This window comes from Bombina bombina, chromosome 1 (genome assembly GCF_027579735.1).
Source record: "Bombina bombina isolate aBomBom1 chromosome 1, aBomBom1.pri, whole genome shotgun sequence".
Classification (NCBI taxonomy): Eukaryota; Metazoa; Chordata; class Amphibia; order Anura; family Bombinatoridae; genus Bombina; species Bombina bombina.
The window spans coordinates 646,235,145-646,260,417 of record NC_069499.1 but is presented as its reverse complement, the minus strand read 5'-3'; the positions used below and the strand labels follow the sequence as shown (position 1 = coordinate 646,260,417).

The 25,273-nt window shown below is 38.3% G+C and overlaps 1 protein-coding gene across 1 annotated transcript; it reads right to left on the bottom strand.

The window, feature by feature from the left end:
* Positions 1–4,739: 4,739 nt before the first annotated feature.
* Positions 4,740–9,782, bottom strand: LOC128639186 (cis-aconitate decarboxylase-like). The gene is made up of 6 exons (XM_053691417.1): positions 9,640–9,782; positions 9,114–9,168; positions 8,443–8,630; positions 7,795–7,899; positions 7,499–7,704; positions 4,740–6,236 (listed from the first exon to the last, which is right to left on the bottom strand). Exons 1-6 carry the CDS (start codon positions 9,658–9,660, stop codon positions 5,315–5,317), a joined length of 1,497 nt encoding a protein of 498 aa, XP_053547392.1. The 5' UTR covers positions 9,661–9,782; the 3' UTR covers positions 4,740–5,314.
* Between the last annotated feature and the right edge of the window lie 15,491 nt (positions 9,783–25,273).

Sequence of the window (25,273 nt, the reverse complement as noted above, 5' to 3'; positions counted from 1 at the left end):
AACATATCACAGACATGACCCGTAAAGAGAATGATCCACTCCATTGGTCACCTACTGCCATTAAGGCCTTTGATAGTCTTAAGACTGCATTTGCTGCCGCTCCAGTTCTGGCTCATCCTAACCCTGTCTTGCCTTTCGTTCTTGAGGTCGATGCATCTGAGACTGGAGTAGGTGCCCTCTTGTCTTAACGTCCTTCATCTGATGGTTCCTTGCATCCGTGTGGTTTCTTCTCTAAGAAATTGTCTCCAGCAGAGTGCAATTATGAAATTGGCGACAGGGAATTACTGGCCATAATTTTGGCCCTCAAGGAATGGAGGCATCTTCTCGAGGGTACTAGCCTGCCAGTGCTCATTCTTACTGACCACAAGAATTTAACTTATCTATCTGAAGCAAAAAGTTTGTTGCCCCGACAGGCCAGATGGGCGCTATTTTTGTCTCGGTTTAATTATGTGGTCTCCTACCTGCCTGGTAGTAAGAATGTTAGGGCTGATTCCCTCTCTCGACAATTTTCACCTCTGTCCAAGGAGGAGTCTGTACCTACTCCAGTTATACCTCCTGACCATATTTTGGCTAACATACGTACTAATTTGACTTCTCCCTTGGGTGAGGAGATCCTGGCTGCACAAAACAATGCACCTCCTGAGAAACCTAGTGGTAAGTGTTTTGTTCCTGAGAATCTTCGAACTAAACTTTTGCAAACTTACTACTATCCTAAAGCCGCAGGTCACCCAGGCAAGAACCAAATGATTTGGTCTGTCACTCGACAATTCTGGTGACCAGGTCTTCGTTCTGATGTTGCTGCGTATGTTGCCTACTGCTCAGTTTGTGCACAGAATAAGACTCCTCAACGTCTTCCTGTGGGTCTTCTTCAACCTATTGCTAATGGTGAGCGTCCTTGGACACATCTTTCCATGGACTTCATTGTCGAGCTCCCTGTTTCAAATGGCAATACTGTTATCCTTATGGTGGTTGACTGTTTTTTTCTAATATGTCACATTGCATTCCCTTGAAGAAGTTGCCTACCGCTCAGGAGCTTGCTTAAATTTTTGCCTGTGAGGTCTTCCATTTACATGGGTTACCCAAGGAGATAGTGTCGGACCGGGGTAGCCAGTTTGTCTCCAGATTTTGGCGTTCCTTTTGTGCTCAAATGGGGATCCAGCTCTCCTTCTCCTCTGCATATCACCCTCAATCCAATGGGGCTGCGGAACAGTCTAATCAAGCTCTGGAACAGTTCCTCCATTGCTATGTCTCAGATCACCACAATAATTGGTCTGAACTGTTACCTTGGGCAGAGTTTGCTCCTAATAGTGCTATTAATGCTTCCTCCAAGTTATCCCCGTTCATGGCGAATTATGGGTTTCAACCATACTTGTTGCCCGATTCATTCATGTCTCAGGGTATTCCGGCTTTGGAGGAGCATCTCTGGCAACTCCGTGCCACATGGGTGCAGATTTAGGATTGCCTTCATCTTTCTATGCAGCGCCAAAAGTTCCAGGCTGATTGTAGGCGTCTGCCTGCACCTTCCTACCAGGTTGGTGAGAGAGTTTGGCTGTCCTCCTGCAACTTGAACCTTCGTGTGCCTTCCAATAAACTGGCTCCCTGTTATGTTGGTCCTTTTTGAATACTCCGATGGGTCAATCCTGTGGCCTACGCTCTTGACCTTCCTCCTGCAATGCGCATCTCCAATGTTTTTCATGTCTCCCTCTTGAAACCATTGGTTTGTAATCGGTTTACCACTGTGTTGCCTTGTCCCCATCCTATCTTTGTTGACAACCATGAGGAGTATGAGGTCAGCAGCATTATTGACTCTCGTATGTTTAGGGGCCGCGTACAGTATTTGGTTCATTGGAGGGGCTATGGTCCATAGTAGCGTTCATGGGTTCCCTCCTCTGATGTTCATGCTCCCGCCCTCCTCCGTGCCTTCCATGCCCGTTTCCCCAATAAGCCTTTTGTCCTCCCGCGGGGGGAGGGGATCATTGAGGGGAGGGTACTGTCAGGGTTTTTTCCTGCCTTGTTTGCCATGTGCTGCTGTCAGCCATTTTACTCACCTCTCTTGCTGACTTTGGTGCATTCTGGGAGATGCTGCTCACTTCCTGCACTTCCTTTTATGGCCAGACTGGTTTACATCATCCATGTGAGACAGGATGCAGTCTTAGAATTGTGATGTCCTCACTTATTATTTAAAGGGCCTTTGTTCAGTATGCTTTGCCCTTGCGTTGTCTCAGACCTGTTTGTGAGAGCCCCTGTGTATTACCTGGCTGTCTGACGCCCTTTCTGGTTCCTGATCCCTGGCTTGTTCCTGACTCTGCTGTTCTCCTAGTTCCTGATTCCGGCTCGTCTGACTACTCGCTTTGGCTCCTGACTCGGCTTGTCTGACTACCAGCTCTGGTTTTGATTCCTGGCTTGTTATTTGACTTGTGGACTTTTTATTATTTTTTGCTATTAAAAAAGGTGTGATTATTTTTGCACTTCTCTTCTAAGTCTGATTCCTGGCACCCTGACAAAAAATCAGTATTTTGTGTATTTTACTTCAGGCTGTTGCCTGTACATTGTTAAGGCAGTAAGCCCCACTCCTGCCCCTTGGAGCTCTTTTTCCTCTTCCCCAGCAGTCTGCAAAATATTGATTCCTTCTCTGAGGTATCCTGCAGGCATTTTGCTCCAGTACTGGTCTACAATTGAACCCTTCTTTGCCCAGGAGGTTTTGTGTACCCTTATAAGAGCTGCTAAGTGGGTGGGAGAGTTTAAGATAATTTATGTGAATAATTTGTGGGGCTTTCATTTCTGCCTTGTTAGGGTTACTGGGTGTATGTAAGGACTGTTCCTTGTATTATTTTATTAATACAATTGTTTATCTACATTGCGGATTAATACTGTATTTCTATATATGCTCAGTTTTTCCTAATTTTTGTCAGTCATGTATACAGTATACTCCCACTGAAAGGGATAGTACAGCCCAAATTAAACTTTCAGGATTCAGATAGGGCATGTAATTTTAAACAACTTTCTAATTTACTTTTATCATCAAATTTGCTTTTTTCTCTTGGTATTCTTAGTTGAAGACTAAACGTAGGTAGGATCATATGCTAATTTCTAAGCCCTTGAAAGCCGGCTCTTATTTGAATGTATTTGACCATTTTTTCACAGGTAGAGGACGTTAGTTCATGTGTTTCATATAAGAAAAAACATTGTGCTCATGCACATGGAGTTATTTAAGAGTCAGCAATAATTGCCTGAAATGCAAGTCTGTCAAAAAAACTGAAATACGGGGGGCACTCTGTAGAAGTTCAGATACAAAGTAATTACAAAGGTAAAAAGTATATTTATATAACAGTGTTGGTAATGCAAAACTAGGGAATGGTAAATAAAGAGATTTTCTATCTTTTTATAAAAAATAAAAATTTTGGTGTTTACTATCTATGTTTGACCCATTATAGGAAACCTCCAGGGATTTTAACACAGTTCAGGAAACAAATGCTGTTCATTTTCCCTGTTTGTTTTGCAAAACTGTTCCAGTGGACGAAATTAACCAGCTGTGTGTTAATTGTGTTGCACATTTCCTGTTCCCAAGCCATGGTTCTGTCAGTTTGACTGGCAGATATCTAATGCCCATGCCTGTCTAAATGACTCAAGAGGCTAACACAGATTTTTCACCTGAGTTTAACAAAAATTTACAGAGAACTATGAAAGAGCTGTTATAGGTGATACCAAGACCAAGGAAGCGCAAATGTAAATCTGGAAATTTATCTCACCGCCTCCTCCATCACTCACAGGGGACTGAATATCTCACTCTGTTAGCACCTAGTTTACACACCTCTGACTCTGATGAGTGCCTTTCTAGAGAAAATCAGATCTCCTAAGATCTTGAACCGGTAACTGAGCCAGAATCTGACCCCACATTCAGATTTAGAGTGGATCATATTCGTTTCCTTCTACAAGAAGTTCTGAACACCTTAGAAATGTCAGAACAAACTACAGAAACTCCAAAACCTGTAAATTATTTGAATCAGGTTTTTAAGTTCTGCCAAAAGTCCATAAGGCTTTTGAAGCTTCAGACTTGGTTACAGGCTATATTGCCAAAGAATGGAAGGGACCAATCATTCCTTATATTCAGGTTCAAGAAGATGTATCCTCTTTCAGAAAATAATCTGAAAGCCTGGGAAGTGGTTCCTAAGGTGAATGTAGCTATTTCATATGCTAATTTCTAAGCCCTTGAAGGCCGCCTATTCTCTCAGGGCATTTTGACAGTTTTTCACCACTAGAGGGTGTTAGTTCATGTGTGCCATGTAGATAACACTGTGCTCACGCACGTGAAGTTTAGGTGAGCCAGCTCTGATTGGCTAAAATGAATGTCTGTCAAAATAACTTAAATAAGGGGGCAGTTTGCAGAGGTTAAGATAATAAGTAATCACAGAGGTAAAAGGTGTATTTATATAACTGTGTTGGTTTTGCAAAACTAGGGAATGGGTAATAGAGGGATTATCTATCTTTATAAACAATAAAAAGTCTTGGATTATTTTACCTAAGGTTGATAAAGAAAATGATGTTTGGCAAAATGCATAGGCTTATTTAGAAATTAAAAAAGCTTTTTGTTAGGGTCACTAAGGGTTGTCCTTTTAGTCCTTTTAATATTACCACAAATATCTATTTGAAAATAAACAATTAGAGTTATAATATCTACTTCATTTCACTTGTTTGGTAGTTTATATAGGCTTAAAAACAGCTAAAGCATGAGGCATTACTGTACATAAAATCACTTTTATTTGCAAATAGAATAAAATACACTTTATATACAAAATGTAAACCATTTCCTTCAGAGAAATATAGTTGATCATGGCATTATTTTTACTAAACAATATAATTTCAACATTGAACACATTTATTAAAAGTAAACTTATGCCACTGACAAAATAAATATAAAGTCTTTTCACAATAAAATCATATGTTAGTAATGTAAATAATGTTAACTTAATAAAATAGTTTAAATATCTGTACAACATATAAAAATTGATCAATTTCCATTGTGCTGAGAAGTTAGTCAGAAATCATACTTCCTACTGCTAAATTAAGATGAGAAATGAAATATCTGTAAAGATAATATTACTGCTTAGCTAACCATTGTAAAAATATTGCTATAATATCTTCTGATTGCGAAATGCTTCAATTAAATAGAAATTTATCACAACACTCAATAACAGTTTCATGCCTTAAGAAATATACAGTATGAGAATGTACAATGTACATTTAAAACAAATCCATAAGTTAATCATTTGTGCAACAAAACCTGAGATTTTGAGATTTTATACATTTACATCAGTTACTGAAGTAACTTTGGTAGCTGTGAGCTGTCTGTTATATTTTCTATATTTTCTACTATCTGGATAACTGCGTCAGTTTGGTCTTCTTTGAGTGCGTATTTTGCGTTAGTGCGGAACTTTTTTAGGAGAGATTCTCTGCTCAGTGGTTTCCTCCAGTGACCATAAAATGTATCACATCTTCCTGTGACTACATCTCCATTTTCTAGAAGAATAGCGACCTCTCCATACATTTTATCAAAGTTAGCAACATTATCTTCTGGATGCTCCACTACCACCTTACTCAGGAGATTCTGGAGTTCGTGCCGAAACATTTTGTCTTCATTAAAAGAGTCAATGCTGACTTGACCATCTAAGAGCGCAGTGCAAGCATTGAACTGGAAGGAGTGGCGCGCCTCATGCTCTGATTCCGGGAAGGGCCTATTAATGTATTTGGAAACAGGGATTCTAAGAATGATGGATTGAATTTCTGATGGACTGAATGAGCCGGAGTGGCTTATAAGTCTGTTTCTCACTGATACTGAGGCATCTGCTATCCAGTGCATCCCAAGGTGAGCTGGAAAGGACTTAAAAGCGATGTCCTGCTTCTCAAGGTGAAACTCATAGTCCTTGCCTGCTGGGGATAATGACTTTGGCTGATAATCTCCATAGAAAGCACTAAACCCTGAACATCCAGGAGTATCATCCAATATAAGAGAATTGGCCTCCATTCCTTTTGCAGCCAGAAGTGCAGCTTCAAGACCTAACCTAGTAGCATTACCGATATGCAGCGGTTTAGCTAAAGTAGCAGCATTTGCCATTGGGGCACCGGCCAGAGAGGCTGCAATAGCTAATGCGTGGGTACATTGTTCTTTGTTTAATGAGAGGAGCTTGGCTGAAGCTGCAGCACTTCCCATTGTGCCAACAACCGATGGTGGGTGAAATCTAGCAAATAAAATAAAATTCAATTGCATTAAAGCTAATAAAACATATTTCAAAAAGTTTATGCAGCATTAATAATAATAACATTTGTCTATTTAAATTTCAAACATAATTTCACTTTTATAAATTCATTATTTTTTTTATAAAGATATATATATAAATATAAGTTCAGATCAAACAGATATCATTTCTCCTTCATATATCTATATCTACCTATATATATTTATATATATTATATTATTATATATTATTTTGATCAATTAACTAATACATTAATATATTTCCCAAGAATAGAATTTTATAGACCATACCGCCCCGGCTCCTGAGATTGTCAACTTCTGTGCTAATATATTGAGTTAGTATAAGGTAAATCTTTAAATGTTAGTAAAAAAAAGCTCAGCTAGAATTATTTATTTCACTAATTTAAACTTTTTAGACCTATTTCAGTGCTAAATTAGTTGGCATATTATAGTTGTAACCCTTTAAAGGGACAGTAAATTCAAAATTAAACATTAATGTTTCTGGTAGAGAATGTACATTTGCTTTATTCTCTTGTTATCCTTTGTTGAATACTAGGGTCAGGAGAAGCAATGCACTACTGATAGCTAGCTAAACTCGTCTGGTAATTCAAGAGACATAAATGTAAAGACATCAAACACCAGCTAGCTGCCAACAGTGCACTGCTGCTGAGCCAACCTAAGTATACTCTTTAACAAATGATACCAAAAACACAAAGCAAATTTGATGATAGAAGTAAATTGACATTTTTAATTGTAACTTTACTGTCTCTTTAGCTGAACGATGAAAAAATAGTAGTGTATTTTAAATGTAACAATTCTCTCACACTCACACACTCACACTCTCACACACACAATCACTCACACACATACATATACTCACACACACTCACACTCTCTCACACACACATACTCACACACACACTCTCTCTCTCTCTCACACACACACACTTACACTCTCTCACACACACAAACTCACACACACTCTCTCTCTCTCACACACACACACACACACAAACACACACACACACACACACACACAAACACACACACACACACACTCACACACTCACACACACACACACACACACACACTCACACACTCACACACACACACACACACACACACACACACTCACACACTCACACACACACACACACACTCACACACACTCACACACACAAACACACACACACTCACACACACACAAACACACACACTTTTAAAGTGAACCCTATAATACTTACTTTTTAGGAATATTTTTTGCCTCGCTTGAAAAACACATCAGTCTTCCTTGGATTTCAATGCCCACATTAAAAGCCATCAGGAGGTCTTCTCCACTGATCTTTCTGTCATTTGAAAGCATCTGTGACAAGGCCAGTACAGCTGGCAGCACGGCACCTGAAGGGTGTGTGGCAGGGTGCCAGGTGTCATCAAAGTCCATGGAGTGAACCTTCATTAAATGGAAAATAAAAACATTAGATTAGAAAAAAAACACAAATGACTTACGCTGATGTCATCTTATTCTTCTAATGATACTCACAGCTACACCATTGGCAAATGCAGCCAGGGTTGGAGAGAGTTTCAATCCCTTCCCACCATATACTGAACATAAAGCAGAATTTCCATAAGCTGATGCCTGTAGGTCCTGAGGAAGAGAAAAATGTCAGCTATAAACCAATATACAGGATGTTATCATTAGTTTATATGTAGTCTGTGATTCTACCTAATTGTCTGAAGTATAATAGAGCTTACAGGAATACTGAATTTTAGGGGATGGTCCAGGTTTGAGAATTCTGTTTCTTTATCACTTTGGCTACTTTCCCTTTCCATATGTCTGACAAAAGCCCACACAGAAATGTCTGACCACACCCCAGGGTACTTAGTCACACCCCAGACCAAGTAGCCATTAACCCAATCCCTATACATGCCTCTCTGCTACAATGACTACATGATTGGGGAGGACAATTTTCCAGCTTGCCAGTCACTGGGTTGAAATAAGAGATGTTTGGGACATGGTATAATACTACTCTCCAGACAAGTTACTGCATGCTAAAACAAATTAATTTAATACAATTATGTGCTTTTTAGGAATAGTGTAAGAGCAAATGATCAGTTTAATAAATATATAGCTATGTAGGGCTACACGTAGTCAGATATTACTAGTCTCTAATGAGTGTTGTTTTCTTACCTGGCAATACTGCAGAATAATGTTAAATACATGTGTTTGGGTACCAACAAGGCCAACACCAATGTTATCCAAGATCATGCGTTTACTTCTGTGGCGCACAATGTCAGACATGTGCTCAGGTCTGATCTCATTGATAAAAGAAGCAAAACTGTTGGTTACAGAATCTTCTAATTGTGGATGTTCTGCAACTGAAAAACATAAGTCCCAACATGAAACCCTGAAGCTTCAATCACAACCACACACTATTAGGTTTTATCATTTACACATTTCAAAGTCTGACTCAAGGGAAAACGCAAGTCGCTAGCAGGTTCTGTGTTTGAATTAGGCTATGTTCACAAACATATATGATATTTATAATGAGATAGCAAACAAAAAAGTAAATATAAGAAAGGAGAAGCATTTTATAACCACTAGAGGGCAAACTGAGATTTTGTGATAACTGTTCAACTTTGAAACAAATTACTCTAATATTTCACAAAATATATAAATAAATACACACACATATATATTATACCTCACACACACTTATAGTGGTTTGTGTAACCTGTAGAAGGTGTTGAATTTCTAATACAACTTTACCACTTCAAGTGTAACAGCAGTAGCAGTTTGCAAGAAAATATAGTAATTTTTTAATGTTTATTTGATTAAATGACAGCACAATTAATATTTACCTTTTAAGACTGTCTGGTGAATTTGTCTGGACAGGTGACAAAGCCTCTTTGTTTTCTGAAATAAAAAAAGTAAAAAAACATTGTAGAATTAAGTTTTATATATCAATATAGTGTTTAATAGATAGATAGATAGATAGATAGATAGATAGATAGATAGGTAGATTAGATAATACATATTGTGGGTATTCTATTCTAAGATATACAAAACTTTTTATACATTTGCTGCTGCAAATAATAATATAGAGATCTGAATATATATATATATATGTCTCTGAAGTTTGAGAGTGTGACTTCTACACTACTGTTTATATATAAATATATATAAAACATAGGTTGATAGTGTGGGTTTACTAAGGCTATCTGAGGGGAAACAAATATTTTCATAAAAATGACTATTATATCACAAAGGAAAATCTCCAAATATAAAGCAGTGGGTAAAATTTAGATTTGTTAGCACCATACTAACAATGCAGATCTGTTTATAGTGCACGCAATTAAATGACAACTGAAAAATGTCCCATCTTACCTGAACTGCCAAAGAAAGCATCTTGAAGAACAATGTGTTTACAAATATGGTTCTTCGCCTGTGATCTGAGACTGCTGTATACAAGTTTGGGTCCTGATCTGTGATCTGAGACTCTTGTATACAAGTTTGGGTCCTGATCTGTGATCTGATGCTGTTTGTGCCTTGTGGAAGGGGTATTTATTTAGAAGCCCAAACACAAGCACATTGTTAGAGTGATGTCATTGTCAAATAAAAGGAAATAGGCTGGGCTATCACAGACTAGGCACACCCAGTTAATAGATCTGTCTTGGGAATTTTTCTAGGAAGTAAAACTAAGAATTTAAAATCTGCACATACTAAAAGCACCAACAATGACTAACTCTGTGTATACAAATATGAATTATTATCTGTAAAAAAAATTCAAATAAACAACTATAAGGATATATATTTTCTATTTATATTAGTCATATGGATGCAATACTCATCCTATTGTTTCTAAAATATTCATATTCAGAGGGTATAATCAGTTTAGATTGAAATATCAATTTTAAAAAATAAGAAAAAAAATATTTTCTTTTTATGATTATTTTTCTTTCTCAAGATCACTTTAGTGTAAGATCATTTGTACTTCTCACCCTATCTAAACTGTCTTGCTGTAGCCCCTAAAAAGACTCATTTAATTAATTAAAGAATATTGTATCTTTTAAGAAATATAAGGGTAGATTCTGTTCCAGTTTAATTTATCCACCAAAATGACATTAGACATTATTTGAATAATATGCAAAAAAAAAAAAAAAGATTATATATGTTTAATCTGGGATCGAATCTAACCCAAACTCATGAATTTTCTTAATGTATTTTTTTTTTATAAAATAACTATTTTAGCTGTTAATTTGTTCTGTCAAACTGTTCACGTGTGCCTTATTTAGAAATGAGAGATACCAGTTCTTCACTAAAACAAAATTCTGAGAAAGGATACCCTTGAAAATATAAAATTAAAGCTAATATGGAAGTAAAGGAACACTTTTTCCTAAATATATAGAAAATATTATATATGTATTATAAAAACATAAAACAGTGATACATATTCATAGAAAACATTTAATTTAAGACTGATGTGCATAAAACATAGCACATATATAATCCCATAGCACACACACACACACACACACATATATATATATATATATATATATATATATATATATATATAGACATGTGCATTCAGTTCATTACAAATGCACATTCATTAACGAAACATGGATATTTATCTTGTTTCCACTAAATAAATATCCAAACTAATGAAGCACGAAAATTAATCAAAACTAATGAATAATAACGAATAACCAGTACTCATTAGTTTCCTTTAAAGGGACAGTCAAGTAAAAAAAAAACCTTCATGATTTAAATAGGGCATTTAATTTTAAACCACTTTCCAATTTACTTTTATCACCAATTTTGCTTTGTTTTCTTGGTATTCGTAGTTGAAAGCTTTTGACAGTTTTTCACCACTAAGGGCATTAATTTATGTGTTTCATATAGATAACATTGAGCTCATGCACAGGAAGCTCCTAGGAGTGAGCACTGATTGGCTAAGATGCCAATCTGTCAAAAGAACTGAAATAAGGGGGTAGTTTGCAGAGGCATAGATTCAAGGTAATAACAGAGGTAAAACATGAATTAGTATAACTATGTTGGTTATGCAAAACTGGGGAATGGGTAATAAAGGGATTATCTACCGTTTTAAACATCAAAAATTCTGGTGTTGACTTCCCCTTTAAATACTTACATTCAGCGTACTGACGAGCAATGTTAATGCCATCCTCTGCTTCACAGCACCCTGACTGTGCTAATAGAGGGCATAGCGCCACGGCACCCAGGGCCTGCACTAAAGGAGAAGTACAGACCCTGGGAACCGCTGTGCTAAACTTCTTATTAATGTGCACACCGGGCTCTGTGAAGAAGGATCAGGATTAGCACTGCTCTTCAGTGCGCTATTGGTAAGTATTTTACGCTAGAAGTTAACTTTTTCATTTGTAGCAAAGGAAAATTGTATTTAAAGGGACACTGTACCCAAATTTTTTCTTTTGTGATTCAGATAGAGCATGAAATTTTAAGCAACTTTCTAATTTACTCCTATTATCAAATTTCTTCATTCTCTTGGTATCTTTATTTGAACTGCAAGAATGTAAGTTTAGATGCCGGCCCATTTTTGTTGAACAACCTGGGTTGTCCTTACTGATTGGTGGATAAATTCATCCACCAATACAAAAGGGCTGTCCAGAGTACTGAAACAAAAAAAATCTTAGATGCCTTCTTTTTCAAATAAAGATAGCAAGAGAACAAAGAAAAATTGATAATAGGAGTTCATTAGAAAGTTGCTTAAAATTGCATGCTCTATCTGAATCATGAAAGAAAAAATTTGGGCTCAGTGTCCCTTTAATGAAAAAGTATTGTATGTTCCATGAATGGCTGGATTTGTTTAATTAAAAGGCCTGGGGTTATATGTAGTCCTCTGCAATGTTGCCCCAGGAGAAAGCAGAAATAACAAAAAAATGGACCTAGAAATATTCAGGTAAATAAAACTTCAGGTCCAAATGGAATACACCCAAGGGTTTAAGAGAATTTAGCACAGTTGTAGACCAACCTCTACTCTTCTTTTTTTTTTTTTTTTTTTAATATTTTTTTTATTGAGATTCACTTTAAGGCATACAATATTGAAATGTCAATACATATTATACAAGGAAATAATTTCAAAACATCAACTAAAGTTGCAAAACATTTGTGAAATCAAGACGTGTAAGTTATGCCCATCAAACTATTTACCCTCTAAAGAGCTATAAGACCACTCTTGGACCTTTATAAGATATAAAGAATATATTAAGTCAAAGAAGGTAACTGAAAACGATATAAGACCTCTCATGGGTCTCAATCAGTGAATCTTATTTTTCCTATTTTAAGGGAAGGGGTTATCAAGTAACGCTTATGCATTTCAATCATCAGTAATTTATCACGTTCTAGGTGCATTCAGGTGATCCGCCAAATATAAGCACACATAACAAAAATAGCAGTATTAGTATAACAGATCATTTGTCATTTTATCTATTGTCTTTCAATACAATGGTCCTACTGTAAAGGCTATTCAGACATTTTTAGGATCACCAAGTAAGAAAGATGGTTGAGAAATGAAGTAGGTAATTGAAGGGTTTCTATAGGATTCAGTCTCCTTTGCTTAAGAAGTAAGCTCATTGGTATAAGGAAGGGGAAAAGTGAGGAGACTGAGCCAGCACAAACTCAATAGGCTAGGGTTAGGAGCAAAAAGAAAAAGATAATATTTTAAAGCTGGGCTGATAGAGAAATGGTACAGGGCTAACTGTTGTATCTCCCCTCAGGGGTTGTTGTCACCACTGGACGGAGCCGGAAAAGGGGTATGGGATATGACCCACTCTCTCTCACAGAGTGGGAAAGGATGAGGGGAGATATCTTGAAACCGGAGGGAGACTAGAATGGAGTGCATATATGAACAGGGGCTATGGAATCATATAGATAAATGTATAACGTTTATCTTATCCTAAGTGAGAGGGTCGTTTGTTGAGGACTATCTGGGGTTACGTTAACCTAACTCCTGTATAACCCATCTATGCAGCATCCTGTCGAACAATTTAACAGGAACAGTATTCCTCCTATATCGAGAAATATCTCAGAGCCTCAGTATTGGGATAGTTACTACATATTCGTGTAATGAGAAACCTGCATTGAAAAAAAAAATTCCATTATTTTTCAGTAACCATATATTATCTCACTATATTGCACAGTCACAGTTGCCAGTCCCAAATTAGAACATTGAACTATCATACAAGATTGAACATAATCTACTAGAACTATCTCCCCAAAGGTACCAACTGTATAAGCTATTCTCATCTTAGACTGATCAGCCTATATTTACACCATGTGTAACATAAGGGCAAGCAACTTTAGAGCATTTAAAACAGATCCCATAACATAGGACCCTAACGTTAAATAGGGCTTGTGCATCTCTAGAGAAACATCACATGCTGCTTAATTATATACACCAAATTGGATGGCTGATATACTGTGTAGCCCAAAGAATTAAGGGCTATGAAAAGGGTAAGTACAATACCATAAGTGCATATTTAGGTTCAGGTTATATGGAGCTATTAAATACAGTGCAAAAAATATTAAACGATAGGAGCATATACAATCACCTCAGGTTTTAAAAGACTAGTGCCTCAAGAGTCATGTTAGACATGGGATTCCAGTTCAGTTTATGCTTGAGTTCTCAATCAGGCTACTCAGGGGTAGTATGGCTCTGATATATATCCCAAGAAACAGACTGGCGTCTTATACCAAATCTTAACCTAATAGCGTAGTATTATATCCTATTCTTAGGTTATCACTCATGCCGCTAGCTTAGGAAAATATACAAATGAGTAGTACATATAGAATAGGAAAATACTTCAGCACCCTGACCAGTTTGCATGTTACCCAAGGACCACTGCCCAGGTCCTTAACAAATCCATAAAAAGAGGCAGGCAGGTAACAGCAAATTCAATTACATTTATTGTAATAAGATAAAAAAAGGTGACGTTTGGGGACCTTAATCCCTTAATCATACCACACATGGTATGATTAAGGGATTAAGGTCCCGAAACGTCACCTTTTTTGTCTTATTTACAATAAATGTAATTGAATTTGCTGTTACCTGCCTGCCTCTTTTTTTATTACATATAGAACCCAGATATCATTCACTAGTCTCTAAGGTTGAGGTCACGTAGTTTATAGCATGAGCCCTAACATATATGAAACCTTAGCTCTCTCTGTAACAACATATAACAGAAGGGGTTTGATCACTTGTTATTAACAACACGATCGTGCCACCTCGGCCGCTGGCAGCACGTCGCCATGATCAAAGTAACCAATAGTGTTAGGGCCCGTAATATATTAAGCGCTAATAAGTACAAACTCATTAAAGGTAATTAATTATCTAAGCTAGTCTGGCATGTCTAGGTATACAGCATGGCGATATCGCCTGAATCCAGACATAAGGTCCAACTACAATGCGCTATAGTTTCTATTTAACAAACCTTAACATGTCCAGTATATTTACATAGAATTATGCCTGACATAGCATTTAATTGGCTTTTAGGTTATCCCGAAATATTAGAAAGATAGGAGGACCTAACGTATTGAACACATTATAGCATAATAGCAGGAAAACAAAGAACAGCACACTTCAACATGAGTATGGAGACTGGAAATACGGAAATAAAAACATTTAACTTGCAACTAGCAACCCATGAATAAAGCTGAATATTTCAATCCATATGTCATGCAGGCAATGAGTCAAGAGTGACAGTAAAAGTCTCGAATTGGAAAGTCAACTTAACTCATATCTTCGATGAGCTTGTGATATTTAGTGATGTCGCGAACCTAAAAATTTAGGTTCGCGAACGGCGGACTCAAACTTCCGGTATTGTTCGCGAACCGGCGAACCGGGCGAACCGCCATTGACTTCAATAGGCAGGCGAACTTTAAAACCCACAAGGACTATTTCTGGCCACAATAGTGATGGAAAAGTTGTTTCAAGGGGACTAACACCTGGACTGTGGCATGCCGGAGGGGGATCCATGGCAAAACTCCCACGGAAAATTACATAGTTGATGCAGAGTCTGGTTTTAACCCATAAAGGGCCTAAATCACCTAACATTCCTAAATTGTTTGGAATAACGTGCTTTAAAACATTGGGTATGAGGTTGTATCGATCAGGTAGTGTAAGGGTTACGCCCGCTTTACAGTGACAGACCAAACTCCCCGTGTAACGCACCGCGAACAACTGCAAACAGTCCATTTGCACAACCACGAGATAGATAGATTTGATAGATAGATACATTGAAGGCAACTTCAATTAGATTACACTAGCAGACTGATGTTTCACAGTCAAAATTTTTTTTTTTTTAAATATTTACACTACTGTTATGACAAATATGATTGGTGGCACTAGTTGGCAAGTGGGCCTGGCACACACGCTGGGAGGAAGGCAACTGCAATTAGATTACACCAGATGACTGATGTTTCTCAGTCAAAAAAGTTTTTATTTTAAATATTTACAATACTGTTATAACAAATATGATTGGTGGCACTAGTTGGCAAGTGGGCCTGGCACATAGGCAGGCAGCTGCAATTAGATTACACTAGATGACTGATGTTTCTCAGTCAAAAAAGTTTTTATTTTAAATATTTACAATACTGTTATAACAAATATGATTGGTAGCACTAGTTGGCAAGTGGGCCTGGCACACATGGTGGCAGGCAGGCAACTGCAATTCAATTGCACTAGCAGACTGATGATTCACAGTCAAAAAAGTTTTTATTTAAAATATTTACACTACTGTTATTACAAATATGATTCGTGGCACTAGTTGGAAAGTGGGCCTGGCACACACGCTGGCAGACAGGCAACTGCAATTAAATAACAATAGCAGACTGATGTAAAAGTTTTTTTTTTAAAAAGTTACACAAAGGTTACAACAGATAGGAGTGATGGAACTCAGGATAGAAGTAGGCACAGTATGTGCTGGCAGCCTGACACACAGGCTGGCACTAGTGGCAGGCTGGCCTGGCAACTAAAATTAAATAACACTAGAAGACTGATGTAAAAGTTTTTTTACAAAATTTAAACTAATGTTACACCAGATAGGAGTGGTGGACTGGCACTGAGGATGGAAGTAGGCACAGTATATGCTGGCAGCGTGACACACAGGCTGGCACTAATGGCAACCAGGCTGGCCTGGCAACTAAAATTAAATAACACTAGAAGAGGACTGATGTAAAAAAAAAAATTAAAAAAAATTACACTAATGTCACACCAGATATAAGTGGTGGAAAAAAGAGCTATTAATCACACTATATGATGTGGGCCTGACACACATATGATTGGTGGCTGGCACAGAGCAATTAACCACAGTATATGCTGTGTGAGCCTGAGACACAGGCCTGATAGAAAATGATATTAGATAACACTAGCAAAATGATTTAAAAGTTTTTTTTTTAAATTTACACTAATGTTAAGCAGATATCAGTGGTGGCACTAATTACAGTATACGCTGTGAGCCTCACACACAGGCTGAAAGTCAGGCAAATGCAAATAAAATTACAAATAAAAAAAAACAAAAAAACGACTGAAGTTCTAGCCCTAAAAGGGCTTTTTGGGGTGCTGTCCTTACAGCAGAGATTAGATGAGTCCTTCAGGACTGTAGTGGACACTAAATACCCTATCCTAGCTATCTATTTCCCTATAATGTCAGCAGCAGCAACACTAAACCTCCTCTCACTAAGAAAGCAGGATCGTAATGAATTTAAAATGGCTGCTGCCCAGGAGCTGGGAGGGTCTGTGAGGGAGTGTCTGCTGCTGATTGGCTCAAATGTGTCTGAAGGCTGTGAGATACAGGGTCAAAGTTTCCTCAATGATGACGAATAGGGGGCGGATCGAACATCGCATATGTTCGCCCGCAGCGGCGAACGCGAACAAGCTATGTTCGCCGGGAACTGTTCTCCGGCGAACTGTTCGCGACATCACTATTAGCCCACTCCACTTTTTATGGACCTATGTTGCTCAGCTGTGATGAACTTTAGCTTACGGCAGTGTCCCTAACTGAGCATTAACTTAACATTGGCTATGGACAGAGATATAGTTAAAGCCCAGGGGCGCGATCCGATATCGATCGCAGTTTGCGGGGCAAGCGAGGGAACCGGCGTCGCCCGCAGTTTCATCTCGCAACTCGAGCCATCCCATATAGGTCGCCGTCAGATGCTAACGTGCCGTAAGTCTCACAAACCAGCGATGTCCAGAAATCTGCGTAAGTACAAATTTCTGGCGTCGCCAGTGACTTGCGGCACGTTAGAATCTGCCGGCGCCTATAAAACCTGACTAAAGTCTAAAACACCCGCACTGTCTAACACGCCTCCCTAACATAGCCCGCACTGTCTAACACGCCTCCCTAACATAGCCCGCACTGTCTAACCCTCTATCCGCTATCCCCCCTCACTATCCTAACAATAAAAAAGCTATTAACCCCTAAACCGCCGCTCCTTTACCCCGCCGCAACCTAATAAAATTATTAACCCCTAAACCGCCGCTCCCGTACCCCGCCGCCAGCTATATTATATCTATAACCCCCTAAAGTGAGCCCCTAACACCGCCGCCATCTATATTAAAATTATTAACCCCTAATGTAAGCCCCTTACACCGCCGCCATCTCTATTAAAATGATTAACCCCTAATTTAATCTACCTACCCCGCCGCCAGCTATATTATCTATATTAACCCTAAGTATATTATAGTTAATATAGGTATTACATTATATATGGGAGGAAGAAAGGGGGCTCACCAGCGCTAAAACTAATATAGGAGAAATAGCTAGTAAGTTATAGATTGTGTAAAAAAGATCTTTCAGTGATTAAAGATGTGATGATTTTGTTAGACTGCACTCACTTGGTTGGTCGGAAGTGCAACAAAACTTATATATATAGATAAGTATAAGAACTGAGCGTGCAGCCTAAAGTGTGAGTCAGTGTACCCGTGTCACTGAATGAAATGTGGGTCGAAAGAGAATATTCTCAAAAGTAAATAGGCGCACTGCTATACAATTACAAATAATGTAGTATTAATATACTGTATATTAATACTACATTATTTGTAATTGTATAGCAGTGCGCCTATTTACTTTTGAGAATATTCTCTTTCGACCCACATTACATTATATATATTAACTATATTAACCCTAATTATATTAGGGTTAATATAGTTAATATAGTTACTATAGTATTTATATTAACTATATTAACTCTATCTAACCCTAACTAAATTTATATTAAATTAATCTAATTCATTTATAAACTAAAATATTCCTATTTAAATCTAAATACTTACCTATAAAATAAACCCTAAGATAGCTACAATATAATTAATAATTACATTGTAGCTATGTTAGGGTTAATATTTATTTTACAGGTAAATTGTTAATTATTTTAACTAGGTATAATAGATATTAAATAGTTATTAACTATTTAATATCTACCTAGTTAAAATAATTACCCAATTACCTGTAAAATAAATCCTAACCTAAGTTACAAATACACCTACACTATCAATAAATTTAATAAACTACAAACATCTATCTAAAAATACAATTAAATTAACTAAACTAAATTACAAAAAAAAACAAACACTAAATTACAAAAAATAAAAAAAAGATTACAAGATATTTAAGCTAATTACACCTATTCTAAGCCCCCTAATAAAATAATAAACCCCCAAAATAAAAAAAATTCCCTGCCCTATTCTAAATTCAACAAATTTCAAAGCTCTTTACCTTACCAGCCCTTAAAAGGGCCTTTTGTGGGGCATGCCCCAAAGAATTCAGCTCTTTTGCATACAACAAATACAATACCCCCCCCCATTACAACCCACCACCCACATACCCCTATTCTAAACCCACCCAAACCCCCCTTAAAAAAGCCTAACACTACCCCCCTGAAGATCTCCCTACCTTGTCTTCACCACACCGGGCCGAACTCCTGATCCGATCCGGGCGATGTCTTCCTCCAAGCGGCAAAGAAGAATTCTTCCTCCGGCGATGTCTTCCTCCAAGCGGCAAAGAAGAATTCTTCCTCCGGCGACGTCTTCCTCCAAGCGGCAGCAAAGTCTTCATTCTTCCGGCGGCATCTTCAATCTTCTTTCTTCGCTCCGCCGCCGCGGAGCATCCATCCCGGCCGACTGCTGAACTTGGAATGAGGTACCTTTAAATGACGTCATCCAAGATGGCGTCCGCCGAATTCCGATTGGCTGATAGGATTCTATCAGCCAATCGGAATTAAGTTAAAAAAATCTGATTGGCTGATTGAATCAGCCAATCAGATTCAAGTTCAATCCGATTGGCTGATCCAATCAGCCAATCAGATTGAGCTCGCATTCTATTGGCTGTTCCGATCAGCCAATAGAATGCAAGCTCAATCTGATTGGCTGATTGGATCAGCCAATCGGATTGAACTTGAATCTGATTGGCTGATTCAATCAGCCAATCAGATTTTTTTAACTTAATTCCGATTGGCTGATAGAATCCTATCAGCCAATCGGAATTCGGCGGACGCCATCTTGGATGACGTCATTTAAAGGTACCTCATTCCAAGTTCAGCAGTCAGCCGGGATGGATGCTCCGCGGCGGCGGAGCGAAGAAAGAAGATTGAAGATGCCGCCGGAAGAATGAAGACTTTGCTGCCGCTTGGAGGAAGACGTCGCCGGAGGAAGAATTCTTCTTTGCCGCTTGGAGGAAGACATCGCCGGAGGAAGAATTCTTCTTTGCCGCTTGGAGGAAGACATCGCCCGGATCGGATCAGGAGTTCGGCCCGGTGTGGTGAAGACAAGGTAGGGAGATCTTCAGGGGGGTAGTGTTAGGCTTTTTCAAGGGGGGTTTGGGTGGGTTTAGAATAGGGGTATGTGGGTGGTGGGTTGTAATGGGGGGGGTATTGTATTTGTTGTATGCAAAAGAGCTGAATTCTTTGGGGCATGCCCCACAAAAGGCCCTTTTAAGGGCTGGTAAGGTAAAGAGCTTTGAAATTTGTTGAATTTAGAATAGGGCAGGGAATTTTTTTTATTTTGGGGGTTTATTATTTTATTAGGGGGCTTAGAATAGGTGTAATTAGCTTAAATATCTTGTAATCTTTTTTTTATTTTTTGTAATTTAGTGTTTGTTTGTTTTTGTAATTTAGTTTAGTTAATTTAATTGTATTTTTAGATAGATGTTTGTAGTTTATTAAATTTATTGATAGTGTAGGTGTATTTGTAACTTAGGTTAGGATTTATTTTACAGGTAATTGGGTAATTATTTTAACTAGGTAGATATTAAATAGTTAATAACTATTTAATAGCTATTATACCTAGTTAAAATAATTAACAATTTACCTGTAAAATAAATATTAACCCTAACATAGCTACAATGTAATTATTAATTATATTGTAGCTATCTTAGGGTTTATTTTATAGGTAAGTATTTAGATTTAAATAGGAATATTTTAGTTTATAAATGAATTAGATTAATTTAATATAAATTTAGTTAGGGTTAGATAGAGTTAATATAGTTAATATAAATACTATAGTAACTATATTAACTATATTAACCCTAATATAATTAGGGTTAATATAGTTAATATATATAATGTAATACCTATATTAACTATAATATACTTAGGGTTAATATAGATAATATAGCTGGCGGCGGGGTAGGTAGATTAAATTAGGGGTTAATCATTTTAATAGAGATGGCGGCGGTGTAAGGGGCTTACATTAGGGGTTAATAATTTTTATATAGGTGGCGGCGGTGTAAGGGGTCAGATTAGGGAATAGATAAGGTAGATGGCGGCGGTTTTAGAGGCTCACAGTAGGGGGTTAGTTTATGTAGATGGCGGCGGGGTCCGGGAGCGGCGGTTTAGGGGGTAATAACTTTATTAGGGATTTCGGGGGGGGGGGGGGGATCGCGGTTGACAGGGAGATAGACATTGCGCATGCGTTAGGTGTTAGGTTTATTTTAGCAGATCGCGGTTGACAGGGAGATAGACATTGCGCATGCGTTAGGTGTTAGGTTTATTTTCTAGTTAGTTTAGGGAGTTACGGGGCTCCAATAGTCAGCGTAAGGCTTCTTACGGCTGCTTTTTGTGGCGAGGTGAAAATGGAGTAAGTTTTCTCCATTTTCGCCACGTAAGTCCTTACGCTGCATATTGGATACCAAACTGCGCGGGTTTGGTATACCTGCCTATGGCCCAAAAAACTGCGGGCGACGGCAGAAATATACGGGCGTAACTTCTAGGTTACGCCGTATATGTGATACCAAATCCGCGCAAATATTGGCGTAGCCGGCTTTTGCAGGCGACGATTTATATCGGATCAACCCCCAGATATCTAAGTTTGTCGCATATAATGGGAGCTAACATGTTATTCAAAAAATCAATATACTAACTCGGCTGGTGCCAAAAAAGGTACAAACATCTCAAAGAACAGTTGAATAAGTTCTTTCAGTCGGCAGTAGTACATTTTGTGACAGCTTATACCATAAGAGCTGTGGATAGTATTCTCCAAATGATCAGCTCATTCTACCCCAACTTTATGGATGGACCAGCCAGCTCTCCTAAGATACACCAGACACACACCTGGTGCGCTCACTGTTGTTGTGATGGGTCCGACAGGGTCAATCTTCTGTTTTGTTAAGAGCGCCGGTCTTGCTTCTGGATCGCATCCACTTTCCTCTCAGCACTGGCAATGTTTGGAGTAGGGAAATAACACGAATCGTAGCTGCAGTACATGCCGGCCCCCTCTGCCCTGTCTACAATTGTGCTCAACAGGGATCCACCGCATTGCATGCTGTAGATGCGTTTAGTAGCCGTGACAATGCCTTCCGGCGGAGCCATCCTCTTAATACTGTTCCCAATTCCATATCGTACAGGCTCAACTTTATTTAGCTGGGTGGGCAACACGCTGTGGGCAGAACCAGTCACTCGATGTGTTGTGTGTGCATAAACCTCCCATGTATACAAAGTGCTTGCGGTCTTACTATACTCCTCTGGGGTTTGAGTGTTAGCTCTCACTATCCATGAATCAATAGCATCAGTGGAGTCTAATGGCAGTTTGGCACCACTTTGGGGAGGAGGCTGTACAGCCAGCTTCTCAAAACTCTGCACAATTAACCCCCGTAACTCAGACAGGTGGCTCCTCAACAGGTCACAGAGCTATCCTTCCAGTGCCTCCACTAGCATCATTAAGTAAGAGTCTCTCATTAACGATTCTTCTGTAGAAATGGCACCCTCAGTGCCGGTCACAGCTGCCTCGTGATCGATTCAGATTGTGGATGTATAGGGCCACCCCGGGTTACCAGAAATAATAGCATGGGTCCTTGCTTAGGGGTTAAAGAGGTAGTTCACATATATATCAAGGGTTCAAGCATAAAATCCCCTAAAAGCTGTATTTAAACCCGGAGCTCCTTCACTGTACGTCTTCTCTCTTTGGTAGTCGGCTCCGCCCCCACCCAACCTCTACTCTTAATTTTCCAAGACTCATCATCCTCAGGCATGGTACCCCAGGACTGGAGTAAACTTGATATGGTGCTACTTTTTAAAATGGGAAGCAGGGCTGATCTAAGAAGCTATGGACCAGTTACCCTGACATCAATAGTGGGGAAGATACTGAAAGGGATTAGAAGGGATTATATTGATCAGTATATTTGTGTAAACAAGATTATGAGTTCAAATCAGCATGGTTTTATGAGAAATAGATCATGTCAAACTAATCTAATTAGATTCTAAGAAGAAGTAAAAATATAGATAAAGGGGAATCAGTTGAGGTGATGTGCATGGACTTTGCAAAGGCATTTGGTACAAAGTTAAGGGACTGGGAATAGCTGAAAATGTTAGCTCAGGGATAAATAACAGGATAAACGACAGGAAGCAACGAATAGTAGTAAACGGATCATACTAAGATTGGACAAAGGTAAATAGTGGAGTCCCTCAGGGATCAGTACTGTTCGTTTCAAAATCTTATTAAAAAAAAAAAAGTAACATCTCTATTTTTATAGGTCAGTGCAGGATGAAATTGCTTTGCAAGGGGATTTGCAAAAATTAGAAGAATGAGCTGGTAAATGGAAAATGAGATTTAATATGGGAAAATGTAAGATTCTACATTTTGGAAGTAAAAATAAGCAGGCAACCTATTTTTGAATGAGACTAGACTTAGCTAAACATAGGAGGAAAGGAATTTGTGGTACTTATAGATAACAAGGCAAAAACGAGTGCACAATGCAGGGCAGTAGTTTCTATAGGCTAATAAGATCCTAGCATTGATTCACCCCTTTACGACCATAATGTACCTTGTATGTTGCTGGTTGTTAAGGGGTTTCCTGCCTATAATAGCACGGGTCTCACTGACACTGGCAAGACTGTGGTATTACACCCTCCCTCCCTCCTGCAGGCCACCTGAAATATTGGTGAGACCGCTCTATTGAAAAAACAATTACCATAGAAAAAGATGCAAGGGAGGAATGCATAATTCGGTCACTATGTAAATCCCTACTAAGACCTCATCTTGAGTATGGAGTGCAGTCTGGGGGTCCATCTCAAATAAAGACATTACAAAGTTATAAAAGGTCAGAGAAGGACCACAAAACTAATAAGGGGAATGGAGAATTTAAACTGTGAAAAGAGGTTAGCCAAACTGGTCTGTTTTCTCTAGAAAAAAAGGCAATTGAAATGTGACATGATTGCTTTATATAAATATATTCCAGGCCCGTATACAGTTGGCCGAAGCTCTTTTTATTTCAAGGAAAGTTATGTGACAAGAGGTCACAATTTATGGCTGGAGGAAAGGAGATTTAATCTCTAGCAACGTAAACGTTGGAGGTAGTGAATGCCAATATCTTAGATACATTTAAAATGGATTAGATACATTTCTGGCTGGAAACAAAATTCAGACATATGATTGTCTGTGTTAAATGGGTCACCTTATTAATGGCTTTAAATTATGCTCAGTTGGAGCTTTTATTGTAAATCAGGTAGGATCTGTATAGATTGAATTCTATGGATTTCAGTCTTTTTTTAACCTTATCTACTATGTTACTATGTATGTAAATGTGTGCTTTTGGGTGACCACAACTCATAAAAGTCTTCTGGAAGGAACAACAAACAAAGGGTAACCTGCAAGATTACCTAAACCTAACCCTGTGTCACTGGGCATTTTAGGAAGTATATTATTTATTTGTTTAATAGGCATACATTAATATGTAGCCCTTAAGACTTCTAACATATTGATCTGCAGCCCCCATGTGTTGGCCATCACTGATCCATGAAAGGCAAAATGTTTTATAATAATCAACATGTAGTTGTGTGGTATTACCACAAGGGGGAGGATCTCACAATGAACAACTTTCAATTTAAATTCCATTAGGATGTCACAGAATATTGCTTTGTTTAATTATTTTATTCTTTTTCCTGATTTAACAGATTTTATCATTAGTAAGAAGAATACTGTTAAATCATATATATATATATATATATATATATATATATATATATATATATATATATATATAATTTCCTTGCTAAAAAAACTTTCGGACAGATTACGAGTTTTGCGGTAAAAGCGGTGCGGTACTAACTTGCAAGTTATTTCCACCGCTCACCTCCCTACAGTGCTGCTATCACAGATTTTCATAAACCCGGCATTAGCAGGCAATATGTGAGCGTAGAGCAAAATTGAGCTCCATACCGCACTCCAATACCAGCGCTGCTTTGAGCTGGTTTTACGTGCTTGTGCACGATTTCCCCATAGACATAAATGGGGAGAGCCGGCTAAAAAAAAGCCTAACACCTGCAATAAAGGAGTGTAAAACTCCGTAACGCAGCCCCATTGATTCCTATGGGGAAACAAAAGTTATGTTTACACCTTACACCCTAACATAAACCATGAGTCTAAACACCCTTAACCTGCCGCTCCCGACATCGCAGGCAACTACATTGTACTTATTAACCCCTAATCTGCCGCCCCCGCCACCACCTACATTATACTTATTAACCCCTAATCTGCCGCCCCCGACGC

Bases quoted from the DNA above. Each gene is read 5' to 3' on its own strand.
- LOC128639186 (XM_053691417.1), bottom strand. From the start codon at position 9,660: ATGCTTTCTTTGGCAGTTCAG. The intron at 9,169-9,639 runs GTAAGATGGGAC...TTTTTATTTCAG, and splicing joins TGCTTTCTTTGGCAGTTCAG to AAAACAAAGAGGCTTTGTCA. The intron at 8,631-9,113 runs GTAAATATTAAT...TATGTTTTTCAG, and splicing joins TCACCAGACAGTCTTAAAAG to TTGCAGAACATCCACAATTA.